The 24,953-nt window shown below is 42.8% G+C and overlaps 3 protein-coding genes and 1 long non-coding RNA gene across 7 annotated transcripts; 1 reads left to right on the top strand and 3 right to left on the bottom strand.

Moving 5' to 3' along the window:
* Positions 1–355: 355 nt before the first annotated feature.
* LOC128442605 (uncharacterized) lies at positions 356–2,879 on the bottom strand. 2 transcript variants are annotated; one of them, XR_008338852.1, is made up of 4 exons: positions 2,769–2,879; positions 2,178–2,360; positions 1,280–1,558; positions 356–711 (listed from the first exon to the last, which is right to left on the bottom strand). It is a non-coding gene; the product is annotated as an uncharacterized LOC128442605 (long non-coding RNA). The 2 variants fall into 2 exon arrangements; XR_008338851.1 differs by lacking the exon at positions 356–711 and having other exon boundaries at positions 722–1,558.
* A 654-nt stretch (positions 2,880–3,533) lies between these two features.
* zgc:158263 (ceramide kinase family protein) lies at positions 3,534–9,913 on the top strand. Its single transcript, XM_053424153.1, has 13 exons — positions 3,534–3,961; positions 4,865–4,960; positions 5,199–5,336; positions 5,481–5,609; positions 5,789–5,852; positions 5,957–6,102; positions 6,188–6,262; positions 6,788–6,940; positions 7,627–7,732; positions 8,374–8,468; positions 9,145–9,341; positions 9,420–9,739; positions 9,850–9,913. The coding sequence occupies exons 1-13, from the start codon at positions 3,838–3,840 to the stop codon at positions 9,911–9,913; spliced, it is 1,707 nt and encodes a 568-aa protein (XP_053280128.1). The 5' UTR covers positions 3,534–3,837.
* A 1,981-nt stretch (positions 9,914–11,894) lies between these two features.
* On the bottom strand, positions 11,895–16,363 carry LOC128442212 (glucose-6-phosphate 1-dehydrogenase). Its single transcript, XM_053424545.1, has 12 exons — positions 16,195–16,363; positions 15,600–15,637; positions 15,368–15,476; positions 14,996–15,213; positions 14,756–14,914; positions 14,073–14,198; positions 13,875–13,968; positions 13,591–13,777; positions 13,230–13,465; positions 12,670–12,746; positions 12,488–12,580; positions 11,895–12,226 (listed from the first exon to the last, which is right to left on the bottom strand). The coding sequence occupies exons 1-12, from the start codon at positions 16,312–16,314 to the stop codon at positions 12,136–12,138; spliced, it is 1,548 nt and encodes a 515-aa protein (XP_053280520.1). The 5' UTR covers positions 16,315–16,363; the 3' UTR covers positions 11,895–12,135.
* A 538-nt stretch (positions 16,364–16,901) lies between these two features.
* On the bottom strand, positions 16,902–24,180 carry galnt6 (UDP-N-acetyl-alpha-D-galactosamine:polypeptide N-acetylgalactosaminyltransferase 6 (GalNAc-T6)). Of its 3 annotated transcripts, none has more exons than XM_053424541.1 (11): positions 23,918–24,180; positions 22,160–22,672; positions 21,456–21,628; positions 19,965–20,114; positions 19,218–19,452; positions 19,013–19,130; positions 18,699–18,899; positions 18,460–18,591; positions 18,270–18,371; positions 18,027–18,185; positions 16,902–17,743 (listed from the first exon to the last, which is right to left on the bottom strand). In XM_053424541.1, exons 2-11 carry the CDS (start codon positions 22,642–22,644, stop codon positions 17,630–17,632), a joined length of 1,869 nt encoding a protein of 622 aa, XP_053280516.1. In that variant the 5' UTR covers positions 22,645–22,672; positions 23,918–24,180; the 3' UTR covers positions 16,902–17,629. The 3 variants fall into 3 exon arrangements, with proteins under 3 accessions (XP_053280516.1, XP_053280518.1, XP_053280517.1); XM_053424543.1 differs by lacking the exon at positions 23,918–24,180 and adding an exon at positions 22,780–22,919; XM_053424542.1 differs by lacking the exon at positions 23,918–24,180 and adding an exon at positions 22,743–22,899.
* Positions 24,181–24,953: the final 773 nt, after the last annotated feature.

The raw sequence follows: 24,953 nt of genomic DNA on the forward strand, positions 1-24,953 counted from the left end.
AATCAGCATCTTATCTGACAATATCATGGTGTAGAAGTGCAAGGAAATACCATTATGTTATGATCAATGTCATTTATTGTGCACAAACATTATATTAAGGCATCTGCTGGAAATGTTATGATCAACAATTCTCATGCAAAAAATACTTTAAAAACTACACAAATAGTGTTTTGGAGAGGGGGGTTTCAGAGGGAGGGGGCAGCTCTGGAGAAAGGTCTGTCAATCCAGGTCTGCTGCTTGGTGTGATGGAGACATGAGGTTAGCATCAGGAGCGGAGGCTGCAGGAGGGACCGTGGAGCTGAGGCACACCTGTACTGCTTCTCTTGAGAAGAACTGAAGGACACAAACAAACCATAGTGTTAAATTATGAAGATGGTTCCCTCTGATTTTTTTTTAACATAAACGTCAGACAGGCCACTAAAAACTAAAAATGCTGAAGCTAACAGCTACCCAACAGCAAGCTAATGCCTTCCTAAGGCTGCCAGGGAGTAGCAAGAGTAGCCTTGTAGCAAGAGAGTGTAGCTAATCACAGCCCTCACAGTTCTTCATCAGTGGAGAAGTACTTCGCCATGTTTTCATCTTCAGAGGAGTCATCTAAAGACTGTGCTGCTGTTCCAGAATATGTCAGGCCCGCTGCAGCCTGCTGGGCTTGAACTCTGAGCACGCAGAGTAGGCCCTCACGTCCCCTCTCAGTAAATGCATCAGTACTGCCTGAGAATATATGATAAAAGACAAAAACGTCTCAATTGTGCGTTTGTGTGTATGTATACATACACACATACAAGGCTTTCTTTTCTACAGAAATATTTTTCCTGAGTTGATGACTCTGCTTATTGCCATCTAGAATGTGAAACCAAATATATTTTTTGGTGTACCCATACAAGATGTCCAATGTAACACCAATAAAATCCAATCTACTACACTACGGTTTTAATGCCTCTGCAATAGCGAGTCGCCGGAGGCATAACTGCATGTTTTCGGATTGTCTAACTTTGTATTTGTCTTAAAGTAAAAAGGTCAAGGCCACACTGACCTCATCTTATGGTTTCAGTTGTCAAGAGATACAGTGTCATTTATATGAGAGAAAATATGTAGAAATATGTAGACGGACACTGCTCTGGTTAGCGGAGTCATACAACGCAGTGCGATAATTCTAGTGTAGTTTTTTTGTAATAAATGGGTTATCTATTTTTACAATCTACAAAAAGTTATCTATACATTTGGTCACAGAATGTTACACAAATAAATTGGCATTAAAGTTGGCATCTTGCTGTCTCACCAGTCTGACGATGCAGCTGAAGCGTCCATCAAGGGCTTTCTGCAGGTAATTTGGATTGTTTGTTTCTTTTGACGAGGAGAATAACATGAATTCATACCGATATCAGTTTACAATCAAACCTTTTTGTGTTAACCTTGTTTAAACAGAGTCAAAGGACATTGTACAACAATGACACATATTTTTCCACAGTACCTGTCGTTCACTACTGAACTTCTGACACCCATTACTGGACTGTGTCTTCCTGTAGAGTGGTGATGTTCTCAACGTTCTTTTCACAGTCTGTCAAAACAAAATTAGAGTTACAAATGTTAATGCCCCACAACCCATTGCAGATACGGTTGTATTTGCACACCACATCGGATCAAAACAAAACTGCAGTCTGTGAAACAAGCAGTTTTGGTAGATATAAGGGAAATGCTAATATTTCTACATGAAACATATTCAGTCCCTTAAGCAAAATAACAATGATGGCAGGCCGCAACCTCGATGCCTTCGTCTGCTTTGCTTACAGACTAGTTTGCGGAGTCTCGTGCTGCCGCCCACTGACCGATACATCATCGCTCTTTTCTGAAACTAATGAAGGCAAATTCACACATGTAGACAGAAATAAACAGTATAAATTAAAAGGTGTAAATATTGCTAACATTATGTTTGATGGGGGTCATCATTATACATAACAGAGGAAAACTTTGCACATGTATTCCTTAAATTTACTTGCCTTCCTGTGGAAAAAGTTGTTTTCCTAGTTAAACAATCACAGCAGGGAAGCATGATTGATCAAAATTCTTTCAGTGTGATATTAACTTGTATTTCAGCAAGTGTACTTTGGGGATTTAATAAAAATGTATATTTGGCAAATTATATAAAATGTTTTTTCTGGTATGTAACTTAAAAGTACCTCTTTAATGGTAGGATCATTTCTCTCCCTCATCTTCCTCGTGGTACGTGGATGATGGTAGTGGGCTCAACCCGGCTTCTCTTTCTCTCCAGGCTGCCCTTCCTGCTCTTCATCAAGCAAAACAAACTGTTTGGTCCAAGTTGTTGACGTTAATGAAACTCCTGTAGCTTCACTTGGATCGTCCTTGATTAAAAAACAGAACATAGCAATTGTTTTATAAAATGAATCGCAACTCCATAACATGGAAACATTATTGTCATAGTGCATACTATACATTAAACCAAATTGACCTGATATTGTGGAGTAATGGTAGACAAATACACTCCTTATTAATCTAAAGCATTCATAAATCAAATTCATGTTTATATTTATATTGTAGCGTCCCTCAATGATGAGCTAAGCGTCTTGAACTGCTTTCAACAACCATGTATTCACCTCCCAGGTAGCACAGGCTACCGTGGGCTGAAGCATGTGGCTAACAATGGCGTATTAGCTGATGAACAGCGTCCATAGTGTGGATTGACGGACTCTCTCCGCACTCGGACTGTAAACCTAGATCGTAACGATCTTTAAAAACAATAAACTACTTACCTGACAGAAGGAAGATGACATCGTGGTCTTCCAAGCGCGCCGTGTTTATGACGCAGCCCCGAGTTAAAGGGCTGGTTGTTTACAAATAGGGTTTTTACGACAGCCACACGTCATGTCCGCTCGCGCACTCGGTCCGCTCGCGCCGCTCGGGCCGCTCGCGCCGCTCGGGCCGGTCGCGCACTCGGGCCGGCCTCGGTATAAACAGACTCGCATGATCCTTCTCATTAGAGATGTAATCTATCCTCAAATATTACTATTATATAACATGAATAACATTCACGATCACTGAAGGACACCACGCAGGGACTGTGATTTAAACACCAAGCTGCGCCCGTGGTGCCATGGCAACCATCATAGCAACGATAAAAACATGCGTGATAACTATTAAAATATTTATCATAAGCACGAACTGGCTGAAGACTGTGGAAGCAAAGACCACATTTCTCGCTAGAAATGGTGTCAGAATGTATTTTTATGCCCAAACTAAGTTACAAAATTATATTTTTATCTGAAAAAACAAGGAATCTCCGCCATGTTTTCCTCTCCGCAGACGGGAGCTTGAGAGTCACGTGACGTGAGAACACGCCAATGCAAAACAATGGGAGGACTAAATGTTACCATCTCACAATCTGAGAGGCCAGATTGTGAGATGGTAACGTCGGTCCAAGTGGACCAACGTTGCCATTGAACATTTTCTGATGAGACTGGGTTGTAGCTGATGATATGTTGCCTGTTCTTCAACTTGAGACATCCAATCAGCAGAGAGGGACGTGTGACCGAGGCAGGTGTCAGCAGGGAGGGACTGCACACTGTGTTGACAATAAAACTCATGTGTCAGGCGGCGTCTTCAACATCAGGTTCAATTTTACCTCTTCAAAAAATCCACCCAGAAGAAGATATACAGACAGTGTCCCGTGTCAGAGGAGGACGGAGGTGAACCGGTGAGATCACACAGTCCACCTGCCGCTGCTGTCTCTGAGGGATGTAGAAAGTTGTGGGGATAAGATGTGATCAAGAGACACACGGGAGAGAGAGAGAGACGCCCCACCTGAGAGCGCACTGGTTCCAGATGGACACAGACCTGAGGCTGGAGTCCAGCCTGTGGGTCGGGAACAAGAGACACCGGGCGGTGCTGACGGGCTGGAACTTCAACTGGACCGAGGTGGACCAGAAGAACTGTGATAAGAAAACAAGTAGGTCCTTACGTAAAATCTGTCGATCTGTGACATCTGGTCAAACATTACGATGGTGCCAGGGTAAGAGGCAGTCAAAGACACGTGGGTAGTCTGCGTTGTTTGTTTTTTTGCGCGTGAATTAACTTGTTTGCGCGTTTGAAATAAAACTGAACACGTTACTGCTGCACAATGCTTTGTATGTTTGCCCATGTTGTGTGTAGTTTCTATAGTTGGGAGTCAGCGCTTTAATTAATTGAGCTGTGTGCAGGGAACGTGAAGAACTAGTTGAGCAGCACGAACATGAAACACAACCTGTTGAGACAGTTTACTGAAAACAAAGGCTGCAGAGAACACACCCCCCCTCAGTGTTATAATGTGGGATATGAGCATCAGCAGTTTAGTTTTTCTCCCGACAAACACACACAATAACAGGAAAGAGATATTAATATGATATTAATATCACTGCACAGACATTTTTTTTGTTTGCTCTCAATATGTTTCTTATTCAGGGGGTGTGTTGGATATCACTGGCTCTAAAGTGCATAAGTCCAATAATACCCTTATGAAACCCAATTTCAATTCACAAGATCTAGATTTAAATATCTATCTGCACCTTATTCTACACACTCATACTCATCATTCCTCCAAACGTTTCATCAGGATCCATGAATTATTCTCCAAGAAATCAACACAATATTATTTTTTCTATCTCGCAACGTTAAAGAAAGTGACAGGGAAAAAAATGCTAGATTGGCCCCCATATCCATAACTTGTGTTTCTTTACAGTGAAATTATCTAATTAAGATGCAGCCATTATTACTAATATTTCCAGGTAGACTCATGCAAGTCATGTTTTTAAAAATCTCATAATTTTTTGCAGCGATACAAGCATGCATTGAAGTTGTCTCTGTGTGATTAAAGTTTCAGTCCCTGTGGCTGAGGTGGTCGGAGTGGAGGAGGGCCGGGTGGAGATCCTGCCCCAGAAGTTGGTTGAGGACAAAGACAAAGACTTCACAGGTGGGTTCTCCTGGGAGACTCTGAGATATTACAAGCCCAAGGCCACAGTCAATGCTTATGTCAATATTTTACAACACAGCCTGAAGCACTGCACAACTTTTTCCGGTCATAATAGAGACGAGACAGTTAATAATTTACATACAGTCAAATACTGGAGCTGTCTGTAATCTCCCACGTTTTAACAGTTGATATTGTGGTTTTACAACCGACTTCTCTCTTCCTCTCATCCAACCGGTAGTTTTCTACGTGAAGCGCAGCAGCAGTGGGGGCTCTTCCGGGTTGCTATGGAGACTGGGCCGGACCCAGTTCAGCTGCCCAAGTCGCGTCCTCAGAGACCAGTGGACGGAACACCTGAGGACAGCCGTCAAAACTCACAGTAAGGACGGATGATTAGACCAGTAACTAAACTGATACTATTACTGTAATATCTGATAATCCTATCTTCATCCTATCAGTGATGAAATCCTCTTATTATAGTTTGCTGCTCTCACCAACATGTATTTTTAAACTTATCTTTCAGGTCCATCACGGCCCCATAAACTGTTGGTGTTTATCAATCCGTATGGAGGAAAGAAGAAAGGAAGACAGATCTACCATTCTGTGGTTGCCCCTTTGTTTGAGCTGGCTGGGATCAGCTCTCATGTAATAGGTGAACATCTACAAAATATCGAAATACTTCCTTCTTTAGAGAAAAGTATCATTTGTTACTGAAGCAAAAACTTGGTGCAGTTGCTTGATCTCGAGGTGAAGGGTTACACTGACATACTTCCATTAAAGAATGATGAATGAAATTGATTTGCAGTTTGCATGTAACCATATCTTGTTTAGTGACTGAGCGAGCGAACCAGGCCAGAGACCACCTCCTGAAGAAAGACCTGACAGGCTTTGACGGGTAAGGGATCGCTTGTGTAAACACATCAGTGCGGGAGTGCTGTCACAGCCATCCTCGCTGGGAGGGGCTCACCTAGCAGAAACTTCTGTGTTTGTTTATAACAGGGTGGTGAGTGTGGGTGGGGATGGCATGTTCAGTGAAATACTTCACGGATTGATTGGGCGGACACAACAGGAGTCAGGCCTTTGTGAGAATGATCCCGCTGTCACCTTGCAGCCTTGTCCTCTTCACATCGGCATCATTCCTGCAGGTAACGACACTTTCATTAAGAATTAATACGCTGACCGGTGTCTGTTCTGCAGATGTGATCTCCTGTCGTATTATGTCTATTGCAGGTTCTACGGACTGCGTGTGTTACGCCACTGTGGGAGTGATTGACCCTGTTACCTCAGCGTTGCACGTTATCATTGGTGAATAAGTATTTCTATTATGTTAAACTGGAATGGCACTCGATAGAGAGCGTATACCTCCAGCAAGGACCAACAGTCCCCTAAATTCAATCTGCACCAAATATCACACACTCACAGATATCTGTCCCCTAAATATGCCTGACGTTTCCCCCTCAATATTCATTAATTATAACCTGGGGAAGTTGTGACAATGATAAAAAATGCAATATAGCAATGTTAAAGAGAGTGATTAAAAAACTTAATGGATCCGCTCTCTGATCTTGACCCACACCTAAATTTATTGGGTTCATCCCAGACCGATACCACATCCTTCCACCAAGTTTCATGGAAATCTGTCCAGTTGTTTTTTGCAAATATACAAACCAACCAACAAACAAACAAACGGACAGAGGTGAAAACATAACCTCCTTGGTGGAGGTTAATATTATTTTAATCATTATTTGCAAATTTTTTAAGTCAATTCCCTGAACAATATATATATAATATTTTTACTTTGAGATCCTCATTTCCCACAATGCCTTGCAGGAGACTCCCAGCCATTGGACGTGTGCTCAGTTTACCACGCCTCTGCTCTGGTGCGTTACTCTGTGTCTCTGGTGGGTTATGGCTTCTATGGGGACGTGCTGGCTGAGAGTGAAAAACACCGCTGGATGGGACCTCTGAGATATGACTACTCAGGTACAGATCATCTCTCTACACCGGGTGTGTGTGACTGATGATTCATTTCAAGAACAGGAATGACTGCATGCTTAATACCATCCTTCAACTGTCAAATACATGACAATTAAAAAGAAGCAAGGTCTTTATATGACACATTCATTTTTAAGCATTCACGTGCTCCAAAGGATTCCCAGTTCCCTCAATGTGAAGTCTTTTTTCGGATGTCAGTGTGCTCATGTGCTATCAAGTCAGAATTTGAAAAAAGACATGGAAACCGTAAACCAACTATGTTGTATTATGTGTTTAGAGCATTCAAACTATACCTTGACACACTCCAATACTTGCATGATAATGTAGAGCAATGAAAACGGAACAGGATGTGACAGAAATATAAAAACGCATGTATTTTTAGCTAAAATATCTGGTTTCAGTTCATGGTAAAATATACCACTTGCAGCTGATTGCAAAAGTATGTGAATTGGTTTCTAAGTGGAGAAACTCTGCAAGTCGTGTACCAAGCACTTTTCTGACTGTCTGAGTTGCTGAGACTTGACGTGGCGTTCATGTAAATTCTCTCAGTGTGGAACGAATATTTCAGATGTTTCCGACACTACGTGAATGTACAAACACAACCCCCCTGACTATGTTCTTTTGAAATGTTGTTTGCACGGTTAACATAATTGCTCCTGCCTTGCCGTCTGCAGGTACTATGGTGTACCTGAGCAACAGGAGCTACACAGGCGTGGTTCAGTATCTGCCAGCAGACCCTATGCTCTCCAGCCCCAGAGACAAAACACGCTGCCTCTCAGGGTAAAACACTCACAACTAATCCCATGAAGTCTGGATGTGTGGTGGTGTTTTCTGTTCCCCTTGTCATAATGTTATCTTTCAAATGCCCAGTATTTACTGTGTGAATGTAATTTCATCTGTAGATTGCCTTTGTCACGGAGGATTTATCTATTGCTCGAGCATCACTGTTCATAACCTATAGTTTTCAGTGTTATGTGACTGTGACCAACAATGAGAAATTAGACAAACCTTCCACGTTATGTCTGTCCACGAGGTCCAGGAAGGCAAACGGGACTCTAATAAGAGAAGTGTTCAAGAAAAGGATGCCAGTGCTTGATCGGTTTAACCGTAAACCAAATCTATTCCATCACTATCATTATTATTCAAGCTCTTGTGAAATGGTTCAAATTCACAGCCTGAGACACTGTAACAGTCACAAACTGTGGCAGGGGGCTCAGGTGTTGGGTTTACCTTAAGGAGGGTAGGAACCATGGCGAGAGGAACTTGATCTAGATGTAAGGGGAGCCTCGGTCTCCAGTAAGAGTGTACAATACCCACGTCTCTTACAGTCTCAAGGTCAAGATAAAGACAAGACAAGAGATTAACCGTTTGTGTGTGTGTTTGTGTGTGTGTGTGTCTGTGTGTATGTTGTGTTTGTGTAGGTGCAGTGTCTGCTCCAGAACCACAGAAAGACATTTCCCAGATTCAGGATCCCTGTACAGCGCCCACTACAGCCAGTTCAGTACTGAATCAGAAGGTAAAGAACCCAATTCCAATGTTTGTGTTTGACATGTTTTAGCCCATATAGCACAAATGACACCTTCAAATAAAAAGCAACGTCAGCCCCTCGTCAACTTGCGCATTTCGACAACTGTGTAAATGTTCCGTCTTAGATTAACATATTTTAATTCTTTATACAGAACTGAATTGGTGACATTAGGCAGTCGTGAACCCTCGTCCCCAGAACCTACTCTTGTGTTTTTAGAACGTTAACAGCTCAGAGAGACTGAAATAGGCATTCGATCACGTCACTGCCATCGTGGAGTCAGCAACAGGCCAAACAAGTAAAGTCTGTTTAGAGAAATGGGGAGGAGTAACGTACAGTGACAGGAAAGAGTAACTGACCTATTTGGAAGTACCAGCATAAATTAGCCTTAAAATACAGTCAGATAGCTTGAGCACAAATAATTGTATTGTTCTTGAATGCAACATATTTAGATTTCCCTCCATAGTCCTGTGTTGCAGGACTCTTGTTAGCTTAAGTTCTTAGTTAGTTCTTCCATACTTGTGACTTAGATGAAGATCACAATCCATGTAATGACAGATTCATTCTGAAAATCCTGCAATTCCAAAGCAGGACAGAAGTACAGTCGTCAGTGACATCTTTTATTTCTAAATGTATGATTGCCTCCCTCTTCTCTTTGTCGCTCCAGGTGATTGGGTGAGTGTGGAGGGCAGGTTCAGATGTGTGTCTCTCACATGTATGTCCAGCTCGTGTCCCAGGAGTCCTCAGGGCCTGTCTCCTTCTGCTCACCTGGCGGACGGAACCGGGGACCTCATCCTGGTGTGGGACACTCACCCGCTGAGCTTCCTCAAGTTCCTCCACCGACACACAAGCACCGAGGACCAGGTACTGTAACATTTCAACCTTGGACTAGGAAGTGTGAAAACAGTTTGACCCAATTCGCTCATCCCACTTCTCCGATAGTTTGACCTGCCGTTTGTGGAGGTCCACCGCGTGAAGGCCCTCCGTTTCTCCCTCCCCTCTTCCGGCAGAGAGGAGGAAGCGTTTGGTGGGATCGCAGAGCAAAGCATTGTGATAGATGAGGAGGACCAATCATACGTCGAGACTGTCAGCAGGTGCGGCTCTCAGCTGCGATTGGCAGAGAGCAGCGCGGGCGTTGAAATGGCGAACGGGCAGAAAAAGGCAAACGCCTTCCTGTGTGGCCTGTGCTGCAGTAAATCTCCGACTGTGTCCGTGTGGAACTGTGACGGAGAGATTCTGCCTTTTACTGAGATCCTCTGCAGGTAAGAGAGCGGAGCCACACACTTGACTGTGCTGTCCTCCTGCTGTTATCACATTGTATCATAAATCACAGTACCTTTTTTTAAAACTGTGTTCACATCCCCCCCTTCAGGATTCATGGCCAGCTGGTGCGTCTGTATGCCAGGGGCATCGAGGACAGCACAGAGCTGCGGTGACAAGTGTGAAGGGAGATGCATCCAGCACAAATACTCTCACTTATGAAAAAGAGAGAGAGAGAGAGGAACAGTGAGGCAAGGTTAATTTATGAAGTTACAGACTTTAGAGACTCCGTCATGGCCAAAGTGTTCCTTATATTTCAGGTACTTTCATAGGTTTTCTCATTGCTGTCATGAAACAAGATTATTTATTTGAATATCTGTGTTTGTTGGAAGATATTTACTTTTTAAATAATACATACAATCATTTGTGGTGAAGTGTTTCTCTGCACAAATCAACTCATTCAACCCAACAGTATATAAACAGTGTATGTTCATGCAGTTTTTCTCCTGCATATTTTATTTGGGATCAACTGAGCTTCCACAGAATAAAGACAAAAAAAAACTGTTCTGTCCATTTATGCTTTATTTGGATCAGTATTAGTTCAACAGTCCAGTTCATCTTTGTATTAAGAGAAGCTTCCTTCGATTTTCTTTTCAGTTTGCTTGTTTGATTGTAGGCAACATTACACAAAAACAATTCTAAGAGAATTATTCATCGATCTTGCATGGTTAGAAAAATAAGGTATATTTATGGAGCTGATATTTATGAATGTGTGGAATGTGGTGCGGCTTGATCTAATATAAGGGGACTATTGGGGGCCCTAGCGGATATGCTCTCTGCTGAGTGCAATTCTAGTATCATTATTGCATTGTGTAGATGTAAAAAAATTGAACAAATGCAGTAGTCCCAGACGAGCAGTAAAAAACCTTCAACTTTGCTCCATGGCTTTCCGAGTGCTGGTGTGTGTGTGTGTGTGTGTGTGTGTGTGTGTGTGTGTGTGTGTGTCCAGCTAGGCCATGCACCTGGTAGAGACAGACATGGGTGATAAGAAACAACATCAGTCTGTTGCAGGAAGTTAAAAGCAAACTGACGTTATAATAAAAACCCATTCACACACTGAGAAATCCATTTTATCCAAAAACATTACTATTTGAATTTAGCACAAAGCACCTACCTGGATCTCCTACCTGAAGCAGGAGATTAAAAATGTGTCTCCTTCCATTAGGAGAGACAGCTGTGTTTACAAACCAGACCAACACATCCTTCTGGTATAAACACTCCTCAGTGCTGATACTTTAATGCAGTGGTTCTCAACTGGTCTGGGTTCGGGTCCCACCATCACCACCAATGGCAAGCCGTGACCGAAATTGAGGAACATTTTAACTTCTCAAATTTATTTAAGGAAAATATGGTGCAGTTTGAACCTGAGATAGGACAGAATATCACAGTATGCCAACACAATAAAACAAGTTTAATGATAAACCAAAACGACCAGCAGGTGGCAATGCTAGAGAGGTAAATATTCCCGTTTACACTCAAATAGCTGCATTTTAATTAAAAACCCCAAATGTGCATCTTAAGGACACACGGTTATACAACTTACATAACAATTCAGTAACTTAGGCCTTTTTTAACAGACTCAACAGTGCTTTCATGCACAAACATGAAATAAAAATGTCCAACTACTGAAAAGTAGTTTCAAAAAGACTCAAATCATGTAGCTTCAGCTGAAAATACTCTCACTGAATCTATGACAACCAACTAAACGGATCCTAGTCACACTCATTAACAAACACTGTTTAGGAGTGTGATTAGACGGCATTCCGCTGCATTAAAAATCCCCTTCAAAATAAAAGCACAGGATTTTTTTTCTAACATTTTTTTTTGTCCAGGCAAACCCACTCACCAGTTGAGAATCACTGCTTTAATGTGTATCACTCTCAGTAACGTGTTTTAGAGATGACAATAAAGGCTTTTACTCTTTGCATTCAAGTGTGTTTAGATATTGAACCTTCACTCCTTCCATAACCTACAGAGTAATATATCTGACTGCAATGAATCATATCAAGTTAGGTTAAGATTTTTTCTGCTGGTCAAATCTCATGTGATGAGGTATTAACTGTGGACAGTTCTGTGAAAGAAAAAGTGCAGACAGGCGAGTGACAGCTGATTTATTCAGAAACAGAAAATTTCCAGGTGAACACACAAATCAGACTACAGCATGTAGGTTTGTTTCAACATCCATGATTGGTTTTAAAAGCAGTGGGTTTTGTATTGAACATGCAAACAAAATCACACAATGGTGCAGTGGGGGAAAGATTGCAGTAAACTTTATTGTCTGTAAACATTGTTACGCTGGTGTTAACGTGCTCCTGAGTGTGAGAGTGTGACAGAAGCATCATGTTGTGTGGGGCTGCACCCACTTGTATGTTCCCTCATAGCGGAATCCTGCTCTCTTCACAAGATCGTCTGCCTCGCTCGGACCACGACTTGACACAACAAATAAAACAAAGTGAGAAAAAGAATATATTTTTTAAGAATAACGTGCATCGTCGATTGAAATGCATTATCTTAAGATAAGAAAAGTAAGATCATCCTTTATTGGGAAATTTGCGGTGTTACAGACACTGAAAAACCATGGAAATAGAGAAAACATATGAAATATATATAAAATATGGAAAGTCTAAAAAGGATTGCACATGTACATTATTAAAATGATATTGATAGAAAGAGATGAAACGAGTAGTTACCCTCCATATGTGTAAGGTATGGGCTGTTCCTTCTCTCCCTCTATCTGGTGGAGGAGGGGGGTGAAGATTCTCCAGGCCTCCCGCAACTCATCGCTATGACAGAAAGAGGAGCAGTTTACAAATAGATTTAAAATTAAATAAAACAGCGTTAAAGCGATGCTGAACTAAATGTTTCCACCAACCTGCGGACAAAGTGCATCTGATTCCCACAGAAGACATCCAGTATCAGTCTCTCATAAGCATCTGGAAGCTTCACGTCCTAAAGGAAGATGGCTGCTGTTAAAGAAAACTACAAACATGTTCATTCCAGATTCATCATCATCTATAGTGTCTCAACACGGTTAGCTTCACTGAGGTAGGATTACTTTATAGTAACTTATCACAGCTTTGTTTATATTTTCATTCATTATCTGTTTATCTTTTCACACCAGCTTAAACGTATTAGTGCCCACAATAGATAGTTTGTAACTGATGTATAATTAAACAATTACATCTGCGGTTACAACCTATTATTAGTAGTAGCTGCATCATCTCCAAGAATCAGCATCGACCTCTTATATAACATTTTATATTTGAAGCTAAAGCAGGTTTTTATATGGACAAGTATTTCACCACTATTGTGATATAGTGACAACACCATCACATTTGTGTTGATTCAAGAAAATCCTTCAAAGAAGTACAAGTTAACTTAACGCAGTGTACGATGATGATGGATACTTCGAGTTAAGGGAGCCTGAGGCACCTTGTATCTGCTCTTGTAGGTCAGGTCCAGTTCAGTCTCCTCCGGGCTGAAGTAGACCCCCGGCCTCTTAGTCACCATCTTCAGGTAAATGGCTTCGTCTGGCTGCACCCGCACCACTAGCTCATTCCTCTGACAGCGGTCGCTAAATATGTCACCTGGCACGTCAGTGAACTGCAGACGCACCTCTGCCTTCCGCTCGTTCAGAGCTTTACCACAGCGCAGAATGAAAGGAACTCCTGATGGGGGAGGGGATGGTGCACGGAGAGACATGAGAGGTGGAGAAGGTCAGAGAAGCTGTCATCCAACAGACCACAAACAGAAAAGTGTGAGAGAAGGAGAGATACAATTTTTTTTGTCTCACCATCCCATCTTTCATTTTGAACATAGAGCACTGCAGTGGCAAAAGTTGGTGTGCAGGAGCCTTTTGGTACAGTGGGGTCGTCAAGGTAACCCAGTTTGGAGTGGCCCTCCCCCTCAGGGTCCCCGACGTACTGGCCAAGCACCACATCGGACATGGTAACCGGCGCTATACTCTTCAATACCTTCACCTGCACCATATCAAGAAACACAGAACAACAGGCTTGCGATGATGTGGATGTTCTTCACCGAAGACAAACAAACGTGTTATCTAGTCATTGGTTTTACCTTCTCATCCCTCACATCATCAGGGCTGGTGGAAGCAGGTTTCTCCATTGCAACCAAACAGAGCATCTGCAGGAGATGGTTCTGCATGACGTCTCTGTCAGAAGAAAGAGCTGGAATCAGAGCAAGTGAAGGCTCCAGAGTAACATTGTATCCACTGGATACATTAGGCTACATTTATCTCAACGTGCTGCCTCTCACCGGATGATACCGAAGTCATCAAAGTATCCTCCACGGCCCTGTGTGCCAAAAGGCTCCTTAAAGGTGAGAACCACACAGGCCACATTGTCCCTGTTCCATATAGGTCCAAAGATGCGATTTCCAAACCTGAAGTGAGATATTAAAATCTCATATATTACATTTAGGATTATCCATCCATTCATCTTCTATAGCCAGTATTACACCCTGGACAGGTCACCAGCATATCACAGGGAGAACATACAGAGACAAACAAACATTCACAGCCATATTAGAGTCTCCAATTAAAGGTTCAGTGTGTAGACTTTAGTGACATCTAGTGGTGAAGTTGCATGTTGCAGCTGAATACCCCTCACCTCACCCTCCCCTTCAAAAAATGTGGTAGCCATCAGTTGTCATACAATCTCTAAAGGTGTTAATTTGTCCAGTTTGGACAACTGTTAGAAACATATAGGCCTCCGTAGAGAGAACCAGTTCCTGATATAGATATAAAGTATTTAAATATAAAGGGCCCATTCTAGGGTAAAGAAAACAACTATTCATACAATTTAGATGAAACCCACTTGTGAAAACAGCACTAATATCTGCCAACAGATCCCTTTCACAATCTTACACTCTGAACCTTTTACCTAAACCTAATCTGTATGTTTTGTGCTTGAAGATGTGTGTGTGTGTGTGTGTGTTACCGGAGCACCATGAGGTTCTGGACCATCTCCTTGCCCAGGTAGTGGTCTATGCGGTAGATCTGATCCTCTGTGAACAGGGAGGACAGGTGGGCTGACAGCTCCTGTGAGCTCTGGAGGTCACGCCCAAACGGCTTCTCGACAATTACCCGGTTCCAGCCTCTGTTTTACAAACGCAGCGGCTCAGAATGACTTGATCAAACAGCCGCAGACCATAGTTTTTATGTGAGAAATGAAACTTACTTGCAGCTCATGCAGTGGCTCCTGATGTTTGTGCTGACATGGTGGTAGACGGTGGGCGGCAGAGCCAGGTAGAAGAGTCGGTTGGCATCGGCCCCTCCAGGCAGAGACGACAGATGAGCACTGAGTTGGTTGAAGGAGCTGCTGTCATCATACCTGCCGCTCAGGTAGGAGTTCTTCTTGAAGAAGGCTGAGAGACACTCACTCTCTTCTTCAGTGACCTGAAGGAAACGGTTTTAAAATGATTCCTGAAAACACACCCCGGGCATTTAATAATTTTCTCATTTAACAGATTGATTTCATAAAAAACATTTAATAATAGCCAATGTTAGTATAATAGAAAGTTGAGGTTGAGAAGCCTTCGATGTACTACACCTTCATATGAGGCAGACATGCTGTCTTAATGTTCTCCACAGTCAGGTTAGACCGGGAGAACCCCACAAAGTAGGTGTTATCTGGCAGCAGGCCATCTCTGAACAACCACCTACAGAGGGAACAAAGTCAGGGGCAGAGATACAGAACACCAGCTAAAGGTGAACTCCTCATACATAAATACATGAAACCACTCTGTCCTGCACCGCTTCATGAGCAGGATTTCTATACTCACCATAGAGTCGGATAGATCTTCTTTTTTGCGAGATCTCCCTGTGCAAATAATGCAAATGAACATGAAATACGATCTAAACCTGTACTGAGTCCAAAGAGCAAGTCAACTTTAAAAAAAAGAAGAAAAAAACGAGTGGTGTCAGTGGTGTGGAGAGTGAGTACATGTGTTGAGTAATGGGGGAAGTAGCAATAAGAGACTTTGGACACCGAGCTCTGCAAGGTCTGAGACTTGTGGAATATTTAAAATGATCACTGGTCGTAACAAAAAGACCAAGAACATAGGACAAAATTAATTGTGCTAGTTTACTTTGATCACTACTCACAATATTCCCAAGTGAACCTTTTCCTTGTAACATTCCTCTACGAGATTTTTCATTTTAGAGTTAAATGCGATTTGAAATATAGATGTGTGAAATGTCTTCATCCTCAAAACAAGTTTATAGATTTTTACCAAAGCATTTTTTAAACATCTGAAACAGACAGAGCCTTTCCACTGCTCCTTAAGTTTAAAAGGGAAAATGTTATTTCAAATTGTAGAGTTGAAGAAACGGTCCTCACTCATGTCATGTTGTAAGAAGTTTAAAGGTTGTACTCACGGAGGCTCCAAGAACAATAAATATGTGAGTGTTGGAATGACTGGACTGTTCATCTCCATAGAGCTCCTTCCTGAGCTGTCCAAACACCTCCGAGCGAGACAAAGGCTCAGCGCTCGTCATACTGTCAAACTGCTCTCTCCCTACTATGACAGCTCTTGGCTACCATACATACACACATACCCAGCAGGATGAAATGTCATTCGTCACCCTTACCTTGCAGAAATACTCAGCGAGTTAATGCTGCCACCTATAGTTGCAAAGAAAGTATAACCATTGTGCAACTGCTTCTTCATGCTTTATAATGCATACCCTCTCCAGGCACCACAGTTCAGCAGGTTTGTGGTATAGTACTGACGAAATGTTTGGATTCCGTCAGATCCGGTTTAGCAAACTGAAAGAAATCCTGCCCCTTCACTTCTCACTTTAACTCACAATTCAGGTCGACTCAGACAAAGCTGAAACAACTGGTAGGAATGTTCCTTACCCAACCACTCCCTGGACAAATGTTGCGCAAACGTAAACTTTGACTAGAGAAACTCTTAGTGCTTTGTTACAGAACAAAGCTCTAATCAGTAAATAAACTCTGGCATGACAGCTTCCGTGTTGTAAAGTGAGTATTGAACATGTTTCCATGCAGTTGACTACATGTCGGGACTCTGAATCCATTTGATATAATAATTATTTCCATCAGTAACCACAACAAGGACTCTGAGTGAATCATTCTTTCAGGGTATGGTACACTTGGTAAATCATTATCCACAATCACTTGCCGAAAACGAAACAGAAATTTCTGGTACAATCATAAAATAACAATAATAATTAATCAGGATAGGTGAAACTTTACAGTAAAAATGCAGATTATTCATTGTTTAACCTCTAGAATTATTTTTCTGGATACTCATGATAACAAATATTAACATTACTTTAGTAGAAATCACTCAACTGACACAAAGTAGGATTTTTAATTTAAAAAAAACAACCATACACCGCCTGATCTGTAGTGACACTTGTGGATACTGTCCCATTTCAGTCATTGTCCGACAAAGAAAATAAAGGTCACTATACAGTATAGTGATGCTCCAAGTTGGAGTGTAAATTCACTGAATTAGGTCATTACAGTTCAAAGCCCCCATCCCATGGTCAAGCTGTAACTTCAAAGTCCACAGTGTTCAGAGGGCAGGTATCTCCCATCACCTCCAAAGTTCTATCCTGAGATTCAATCATAAATTAATTAAAAACATTGAGGTTGAAATCTTCGACAGATGCGACTGTCTTTACTTTGTCCTCCCTCTTTGTCCGTCCACTCAATATTATCGATGCCCTGAGCTGCACAGCATGAAGTACTGCTGGGTCATTATACGGCTGGCTCCTGAGATCCGTGTCTGAGGAGAGGGGAAGAAGGTGCCAGGCTTCACTTGGAGGACATACTGGGAGGTCAGGTGAAGGTCCAGTGCTGGTGGAGGTCAGCAGCATTACAGTTGTCCATGTGAATCTGGTCTCCTTTCAGCTGTAAACATTTCCCACTGCTGGGATTCTTCAGAAGATTTCCCTGGAGAATAGCATCAGGCATAAAGTGAAACAGGCAGGTCAATGTTTGGACAGGGTTGAGTAACATTAACATACTCTATAAGCTGTAAGCACTATCAGCACTCCTTAAGCTCAGTCATTATCATCTCTTGCTTTTAAAAACCCATGTTTAAATACGATATGTGTTTTCGTGGGTTTCTGGGGGTTTATAGTCTGACAGCAAAAGTCAGAAGTATCTAGCGAACATAATAAGAGGACATAATAATGATATCAAAGTATATTATCCAAAATGGATAGCTCCTCACCTCTGTTAAGACCCACTCTTGTTGTGGTGACAAACTGGAGCCCTTCCCCTTCAGCTGACAAAACTCGATCTTTACAAGATCTGGCAGAGTATTGGCATGAAGACACAACTCCTTTCCAATGTTGTGACGCAGCTCCTTATGACTTGAGTATTCAAAGTACTGGAGGAGACATACAGCCAATTAGAGAACCAAGAGCATCAAATTACCGTCTGTTCTTAACTTCACCAGTGTGAGTCGCCGTACCTGGTTGCCTCCCATGTTGTGACACGTGTACATTATCATAGGTTTGCCTCCCTGGTTGTTCTCTCCAACATCCAGACAGGTTTGAGATCCTGAGTTTCGTAGCTAGTGCAAACACAGACGCATCGTAAGAGTAAGATTCAGCTGCACATGTGAGGTGTGCTCAGTTGACACAAAGGGAAACATGACTTACTGCTCCAAATTTTAATGGTGTTAAGTCGGGGACAAAGGCCTCTGGGTAGATTGTGTTTAAGAACCAGGTGAAGTTCTTGCATTGCAGCTGATCTCTTAGTTTCAAGCGATCCGAGATGTCCCCATACTTATGCTGTAACATTGAAGCAAGTAAGAGTGTAAATGTGAAAGAGGTGAGAAGAAACAGCATTTTCACCGTGTGCATTTATAATTTAATCGGAGTCAATAGGTCACACTCACCTCCCTGGCCATAGTTTCAGCGTTCTTGTTGCGGCGGTAGAAGATCTGCTTGTAGTCGTCCATCCAGACCTCCGCCAGGCGCACCTGGTTACGGGTGATGACCTCTGTGCCTTTGGGGAACGTGTGGGGGCTCTTGGTGCGGAAGACATGGCCCACCACAGAACAAGGGATGATCTCGAGCTGACCCCCACACTGCCACACCTATGAATGACGTTTGACACTTAGCAATTCAGACTCTAACTTGATCATAAGAGGGAGAGTTACCATGTAATCCAGTATGAGTATGTGTGGCAGTAAAAACAAAAGAGACTGACCCTGAATGACATTTCCACATTTTCACCTCCCCAGATCTCCATCTTGTCATCGTATGTACCAATCTGTTCAAAGTATTCCTTTGAGATTGAGAAGAGACCTCCGGCAAAAGCAGGCGTCCTGTAAGTTTAACAGGCAGGTACAAAAGCTTTAGGCACTTAAAATGACTTTGGGTGCTCCAAGTGAAACCAACGTGATCCTGCTTACTTTACAGGGTAAGTTTCATCCTTGCGCAGCCTCTTTGCATCCTCTGGGATTCCCTCCCAGCCGAAAGTCAAGCTCCAGTCAAAGTTCCCTCTGTTAGAAGCGCGGTTGGTGGCCACAGGCCGGTTGAAACTGAAGGTGTTGAGGTCAATGGTGGTGATCTCAGGACTCACCACAGCAGTGGGCTCTTCGACAATACGGGCCAACAGTGGCTCGAGCCAGCCCAGCCAGCACTCACCTATACCCAGGAAGGAAGAGAAATGTCACTTTGTCTTTCCTTTTTAACTTCTTCATAATAAAATCCTTTTACTGCCAATAATCAGAGGGCTAACATTAGTGTTAGCAGTCAGTATTGGCAGCAATGAGGACAAAGTCATCAAATATGTCAAGTTGGCAGAATTCTCGAATAAGATCAAAATTCAAGACCCTTTTAACATGAAGCTAGAGAACATTTGAGGGTGTTAAAGTAAATAAACATAAACAGAGCACAAATATGATAAATAAATAAATGTGTGCCTTAAAACAGTCACTCCCAGACCATAGGTACATTTTCTGTTTTCACACAGATGTTGAGCTCTCAAACATGTTACATTTAACCCCTGTCTTCCTCTTATATGTTATGGTTTTCAAATATACTTAGTTTAAAATGGCATATGAAAGTCAAGAGCGTTTCAAATTGTCCAAAAACTTGGATGAACAACTCTGGCGGTAATATGGATTAAAACAGCTTCACATTGTGTGTTTTCTTACAGTGTGCATCAAGAAATGTGAGAATTTCTCCCTGAGCGAGACTGGCACCCAGCAACCTTGCTGTGATGAGACCCTTCCTTTCCACCTGCCTCACTACATGGACGATCTTCAGCTGACGCACGTACTCATCCAGCTGGAGCTTCAGGTGCTCTGAAGAGAGAAAAATTTATTATCACAAGTTTCTCAACAAACTTGAAAGGAAAAAAGTCCTCTGAGGTGTGCTCTGGTGTTGAACTTCTCACTTTGCTGCAGCAACACAATTTTGAGTTTACGTTTCTTTTTTCTATCTTTATTCAAGAGCGTAGTGTTTCAAATTTAATTTGTCAGGACTTGATCTGGCTTCTATAGGTTGGAGAATTTTGACATACTTGTTGCAAGAAAAAAATCCGAGAGCAGAGGAAGAAGAGGAGAAAGAAGACGTGAGGGCTGGAAATCTTTCCAAGTTACAAAATATCTGAGAGCAAGCACACAGTTTAAGCACAAGCAGAGCAAATATAAGTACAAGCAGGGTATACTTGATTGCAAGTGCGGGGTTTACATAGTCTAGGGTTTAGTTTTAAATAAAGAAAGGAGAGAAAAAAAAAGGTGTTATCTCATGTGCAACAGACTCTAAACCTAAAACCTGAAATAGAGACAGTCACTTTCACCCTACTGGGTCACACTTCCCCTCGACGAGTACTTATGGCAACGTGGCACGCCTGATCTTTTTCTCAGAACTTTTAGCTTGAGCGAGCCCACCAACCACATGTCATTACACAACGACAGAAAGCAGTTTCTCAGCTGACAGAAAGGGGAAGTTTGGGTAAAGGAGGAAACATGTAAATACAGCTGAGGGGAACGGCTCTTTAGCTCATAACTGATAGTAAGTAAGAATATTTGAATAGAAGATTTTCCAGCTAAAAAGCAAGTAAGCACTGTCTGACAAAGTTCCTCTTTTATCACAACTGTTTCATCTCTTCTGCCAACTCTCACTGTGGCTATGCAGCAACTGGAGGGTTAGATGTTGTCCATCTTTCGGCTGTCGAGTCAGTGCCACCACAGCAACTTGTGTTTCACCGGACCGAGAGATGTGGACGTACATGTGGCACAGTGAAACTATGAAACTTGACTCTGTTGTCTCCATACTCATACAGCCCAATTGAAGTGTCTTCTGCCATTTAAAACAAAACCCTACCTGCCGACTACTGTGTTTGCATGCTGCATATAAAGAAAACTGAAGAAGAAATCCCAAGCGCACACACTTCAATGTTATCTTATCAGAAGTCACTCCTGACTGTGACTGGAATGCTGCCCTAAAAACTAAAGGTCAAATTTAATTAATAGATAACTTCTATCTTATTTTTTTCTCTCACTTTGTGCTCTGCAGCTCACATCGAATGATATCATTCATATTTTACAATCTCCCACCGTCATCCTGCTGATGAACAAAGCAGTCGTTTATACTCTGCTGTCAGTTGAGTCTTCGGAGTATGTTTTGTCAGCAGTGTGTACCTGCAGTACTGGCGTCATCTACCATGATGATCTCTTTGAGCAGGATTGCGGGAGATGTGTGCAGAACACTGTAGACCGTCCTGAGGAGCGTGGACCAGGCCTCATTGTGGAAGACGATTATAACGCTGGTGCTGGGCAGAGGAGGACAGCGGCGAAACTTCCTCTCCACGCACCTGAGCGAGGAGAGCCACGCAAAACACAGAGAGAGACAGAGGGAGAACAAGAACTGCTGTGAGAGGAGAGTTAGTCACATACAACAGACCATTGTGTGCAAATAGTTGATGTCTGCTCCCTTTACATAGCTCAATGTGCAGTCATAAACAGTCCACTCATTAAAAAAACACTTAAAAGGCTCTAAACAAGAAGTAGTTCGCGGCCCATCAAACCAGTGACATGTTTTCATGTCAAGTTGGAAAATCATTTACAGAAAGAGATACTGTTTATAACAATTTAGATAAAGCCTTCGTCTCAATTATCAGGGACACCGACATGCACGCTGCCTCACCATGCTCAGTTAAAGGCTAAGCTGAGTGTTAATACTGTTTGAATGTGATATTATTAAATAATAATATACCACACTGAGATTGAACCCAGAAAACAAACCGGACATTATCTGGCCTGTGCTGTGTACACATCAGCAAACTTGTCTGTGGAACAGAGATTAGTCTTAACTATCTGAGAATATTCTGACGACATGCTCTTACTCCACAGGCCTGGATTCATCCCCGAGACTACGGCTGAGTGAAATGCGATCGCTGGCAAACTGGTTGAAACAGTTCCGCGTCATGCCCTCCTCCTTCTCCTTCTCCTCCTCTGGGCTCATATGGTCTTTTTGGAACCCCGTCCCACCAGCCCCAGGGCTGTTGGGGTCCTGCGGAGGTCTTTCCAGGTGAGGCTTGAGTTCAGCTTGTGTGTAGAAGCCAGTGGGGCACTTGGCGTCCTTGCTGGTCAGCTCCTGCTCAGGCGGTTGCGGCTCCGGAGCCCTGATCTGGAAACCGATGTTGTTGACGACATCTCGGACCATGACAAACACCTTGTCCTTCTTGTTCACCAGCTCCTTTAGCCAGGGGTCCCCGTCAGGCGCAGAGCCGACATCCCTCTGCAGAACCACCAGCACCACCAAGAACAGAGTCCCAGCGAGGATCACCAGTTTCAGAGGGGACATACGCCGGCGTAGAAACAGCCGCATCGTCCAAATAACGGTGTTGCTCCCAGGGCTGTTGAAAACAAAAAGCAAAACGTAAGTAATTCCCCAGAAACCGACTGTAAAAGGTTGGTGGACCTTACCTGAGACTAATCTCTGTAAAAAAAATACCCCAATGACCTTTACTCTTTGTACATCCTCTGAGGTATTCCTTTGGCAGACAAAGAAGACAAGCAACACACGGATATCTTAAACCGGTTTGTGTGTCTCTGCAACTGTCATAGCAGCAGGGCGAGCGAGCCACCCTCCCCGTCTCTTCAGGAAACAGTCCCGGAGGGCGGGCGAAGAGAGCAGGGAGGAGGAGAAGGAGAAGGAGGGGGGGGGGGGAAGAGTGAACAAACACACCGCACCTTTCAGCCCACACCTGAATTCACCTGCTCCGGCCACAGTCCTCCAGGACCCACGTGGCAGCAGGCGGGCTGCAGCACTGCTCACTCAGGCTGCAACTCCCATGCCGGTTAATAAGTGACGCAAAAGTCCTCACTTAGACACTTGCTCCAATGACACCTCGCCAGCTATGATCAGCAGTCACCTGCTACAGGGAAGTCGACTCTGCTACGTGGAGCATGACTGGACCCTGGCTCGGCCCTTCCTTGGCACAATAGGAGGCTGTTTTCCCTTCTGTGCGAAACAGGATATCCTTGCAATACAGGACATCTGCAGGTCCTCCTGTGATCACTGTTCAGGTCACTCTTACTTGGTCATACTTAATTCACTCTATTCTCAAGTCAAGCCAGTCGGCCTTCCCTCAAAGAGGTTCGCTGTTGCGGTGCTCCAGGATGTGGACACAATTAACTGTAATGGGCAACCAGTTGTTCCAGTGTGTTGTCAACAAAGTTAGGACATGAAAGAGGAAGAGAAGGAGGAGGAGGAGGAGAAGGAGAAGGAGGAGGAGGAAAAATATGTCAATAGAATGTGGGCCTGTCAAACTGGATGGACAAGCAAAACACCAATACATGTCCCACACAGTTATATCAAAGGAGTGGATTTTTCACTTAAAAAAAATAAACTCTTGTCTACAGCCTGAAAGCACAGCAAATGCAAACACAACACAGAGTGAAATGAAACAATGAAAGGAAACAAAGAGTTGCTTCCTCCTTTCATTCAGGTTCTGTGCAGCTATGGAAACCATGTCTTCATCAGTAGAAATCCCACATGAGACAGACACCCGGGCTCCTGCCGGTCAGTGGCCGGGATGACAGGGATGGACAGGTGGATATTCACAGGTCTACACCTCGTCTCACTCGGAGACTCTTACCTTCAAGCGTCGCAGTTGTCGTCTTCAGTTGTTGTAGCGATTCGCTCGATACTTCCTCACGGGGAGAAAGTTGTCAGAGGAGCACGCGGCGGTTTCCAGTTCCGTGAAGAGGCAGAGAGGAGCAGAGAGGAGCAGGAGAGGAGCAGAGAGGAGAGGAGCCAGGGACAGGGACACACATGGAGGCAGAGACAGACACTGAGCGGTGTCCTCCTCGCTGGTCCTGAGATCACAACAGGTGCCATCTGATGAAATGATTGGCTGGAGTCCCCTGCTGGTGGCGCGCGCTCTAAACACGCTTATTTACATGCAGCTCATTAATGTCACTTTCATGGAAACAAACATACAACAAACATACATACAAACATAGATGCATACAATTCACTTTCATTGAAAACAGATATTTCTCTACACATGTGTATATTGTATATTATATAAATGATATCATATTTATGTACATCATAGATACATGCAGTCACCTTCCTTTGAAACACACATATCTCTCTACATATATATATATATATATACAATACCGTTCAAAAGTTTGGGGTCACTTAGAAATTTCCTTATTTTTCAAAGAAAAGCACAGTTTTTTTCAAAGAAGATAACATTAAATTAATCAGAAATACACTCTATACATTGTTAATATGGTAAATGACTATTCTAGGTGGAAACGTCTGGTTTTCAAAGAAATATATACATAGGTGTATAGAGGCCCATTTCCAGCAACTATCACTCACTTAGTGTTCTAATGGTACATTGTGTTTGCTAATCGCCTTAGAAGACTAATGGATGATTAGAAAACCCTTGAAAACCATTGTGCAATTATTTTAGCACAGCTGAAAACTGTTTAGCTGGTGAGAGAAGCTATAAAACTGGCCTTCCTTTGAGCTAGTTGAGTATCTGGAGCATCACATTTTTGGATTCCATTATTCTCTCAAAATGGCCAGAAAAAGAGAACTTTCATGTGAAACTCGCCAGTCTATTTTTGTTCTTAGAAATGAAGGCTATTCCAAGCGAGAAATTTCGAAGAAACTGA

Source organism: Pleuronectes platessa, chromosome 6 (genome assembly GCF_947347685.1).
Source record: "Pleuronectes platessa chromosome 6, fPlePla1.1, whole genome shotgun sequence".
In the NCBI taxonomy this organism is placed as follows: domain Eukaryota; kingdom Metazoa; phylum Chordata; class Actinopteri; order Pleuronectiformes; family Pleuronectidae; genus Pleuronectes; species Pleuronectes platessa.

Excerpts from the sequence above, each read along its gene's own strand:
- galnt6 (XM_053424541.1), bottom strand. The coding sequence starts at position 22,644 with ATGCGGCTGTTTCTACGCCGGCGTATGTCCCCTCTGAAACTGGTGATC. Across the intron at positions 19,131-19,217 it reads GATGAAACTTACCCTGTAAA|GACGCCTGCTTTTGCCGGAG; the intron begins GTAAGCAGGATC and ends TTAAACTTACAG. Across the intron at positions 18,592-18,698 it reads CTGAAACTATGGCCAGGGAG|CATAAGTATGGGGACATCTC; the intron begins GTGAGTGTGACC and ends TCAATGTTACAG.
- zgc:158263 (XM_053424153.1), top strand. The coding sequence starts at position 3,838 with ATGGACACAGACCTGAGGCTGGAGTCCAGCCTGTGGGTCGGGAACAAG. Across the intron at positions 4,961-5,198 it reads CAAAGACAAAGACTTCACAG|TTTTCTACGTGAAGCGCAGC; the intron begins GTGGGTTCTCCT and ends TCCAACCGGTAG. Across the intron at positions 5,853-5,956 it reads GACCTGACAGGCTTTGACGG|GGTGGTGAGTGTGGGTGGGG; the intron begins GTAAGGGATCGC and ends TGTTTATAACAG.
- LOC128442212 (XM_053424545.1), bottom strand. The coding sequence starts at position 16,314 with ATGACGAGCGCTGAGCCTTTGTCTCGCTCGGAGGTGTTTGGACAGCTC. Across the intron at positions 15,477-15,599 it reads AAGATCTATCCGACTCTATG|GTGGTTGTTCAGAGATGGCC; the intron begins GTGAGTATAGAA and ends TTCCCTCTGTAG. Across the intron at positions 13,466-13,590 it reads TCAAAATGAAAGATGGGATG|GAGTTCCTTTCATTCTGCGC; the intron begins GTGAGACAAAAA and ends CTCCCCCATCAG.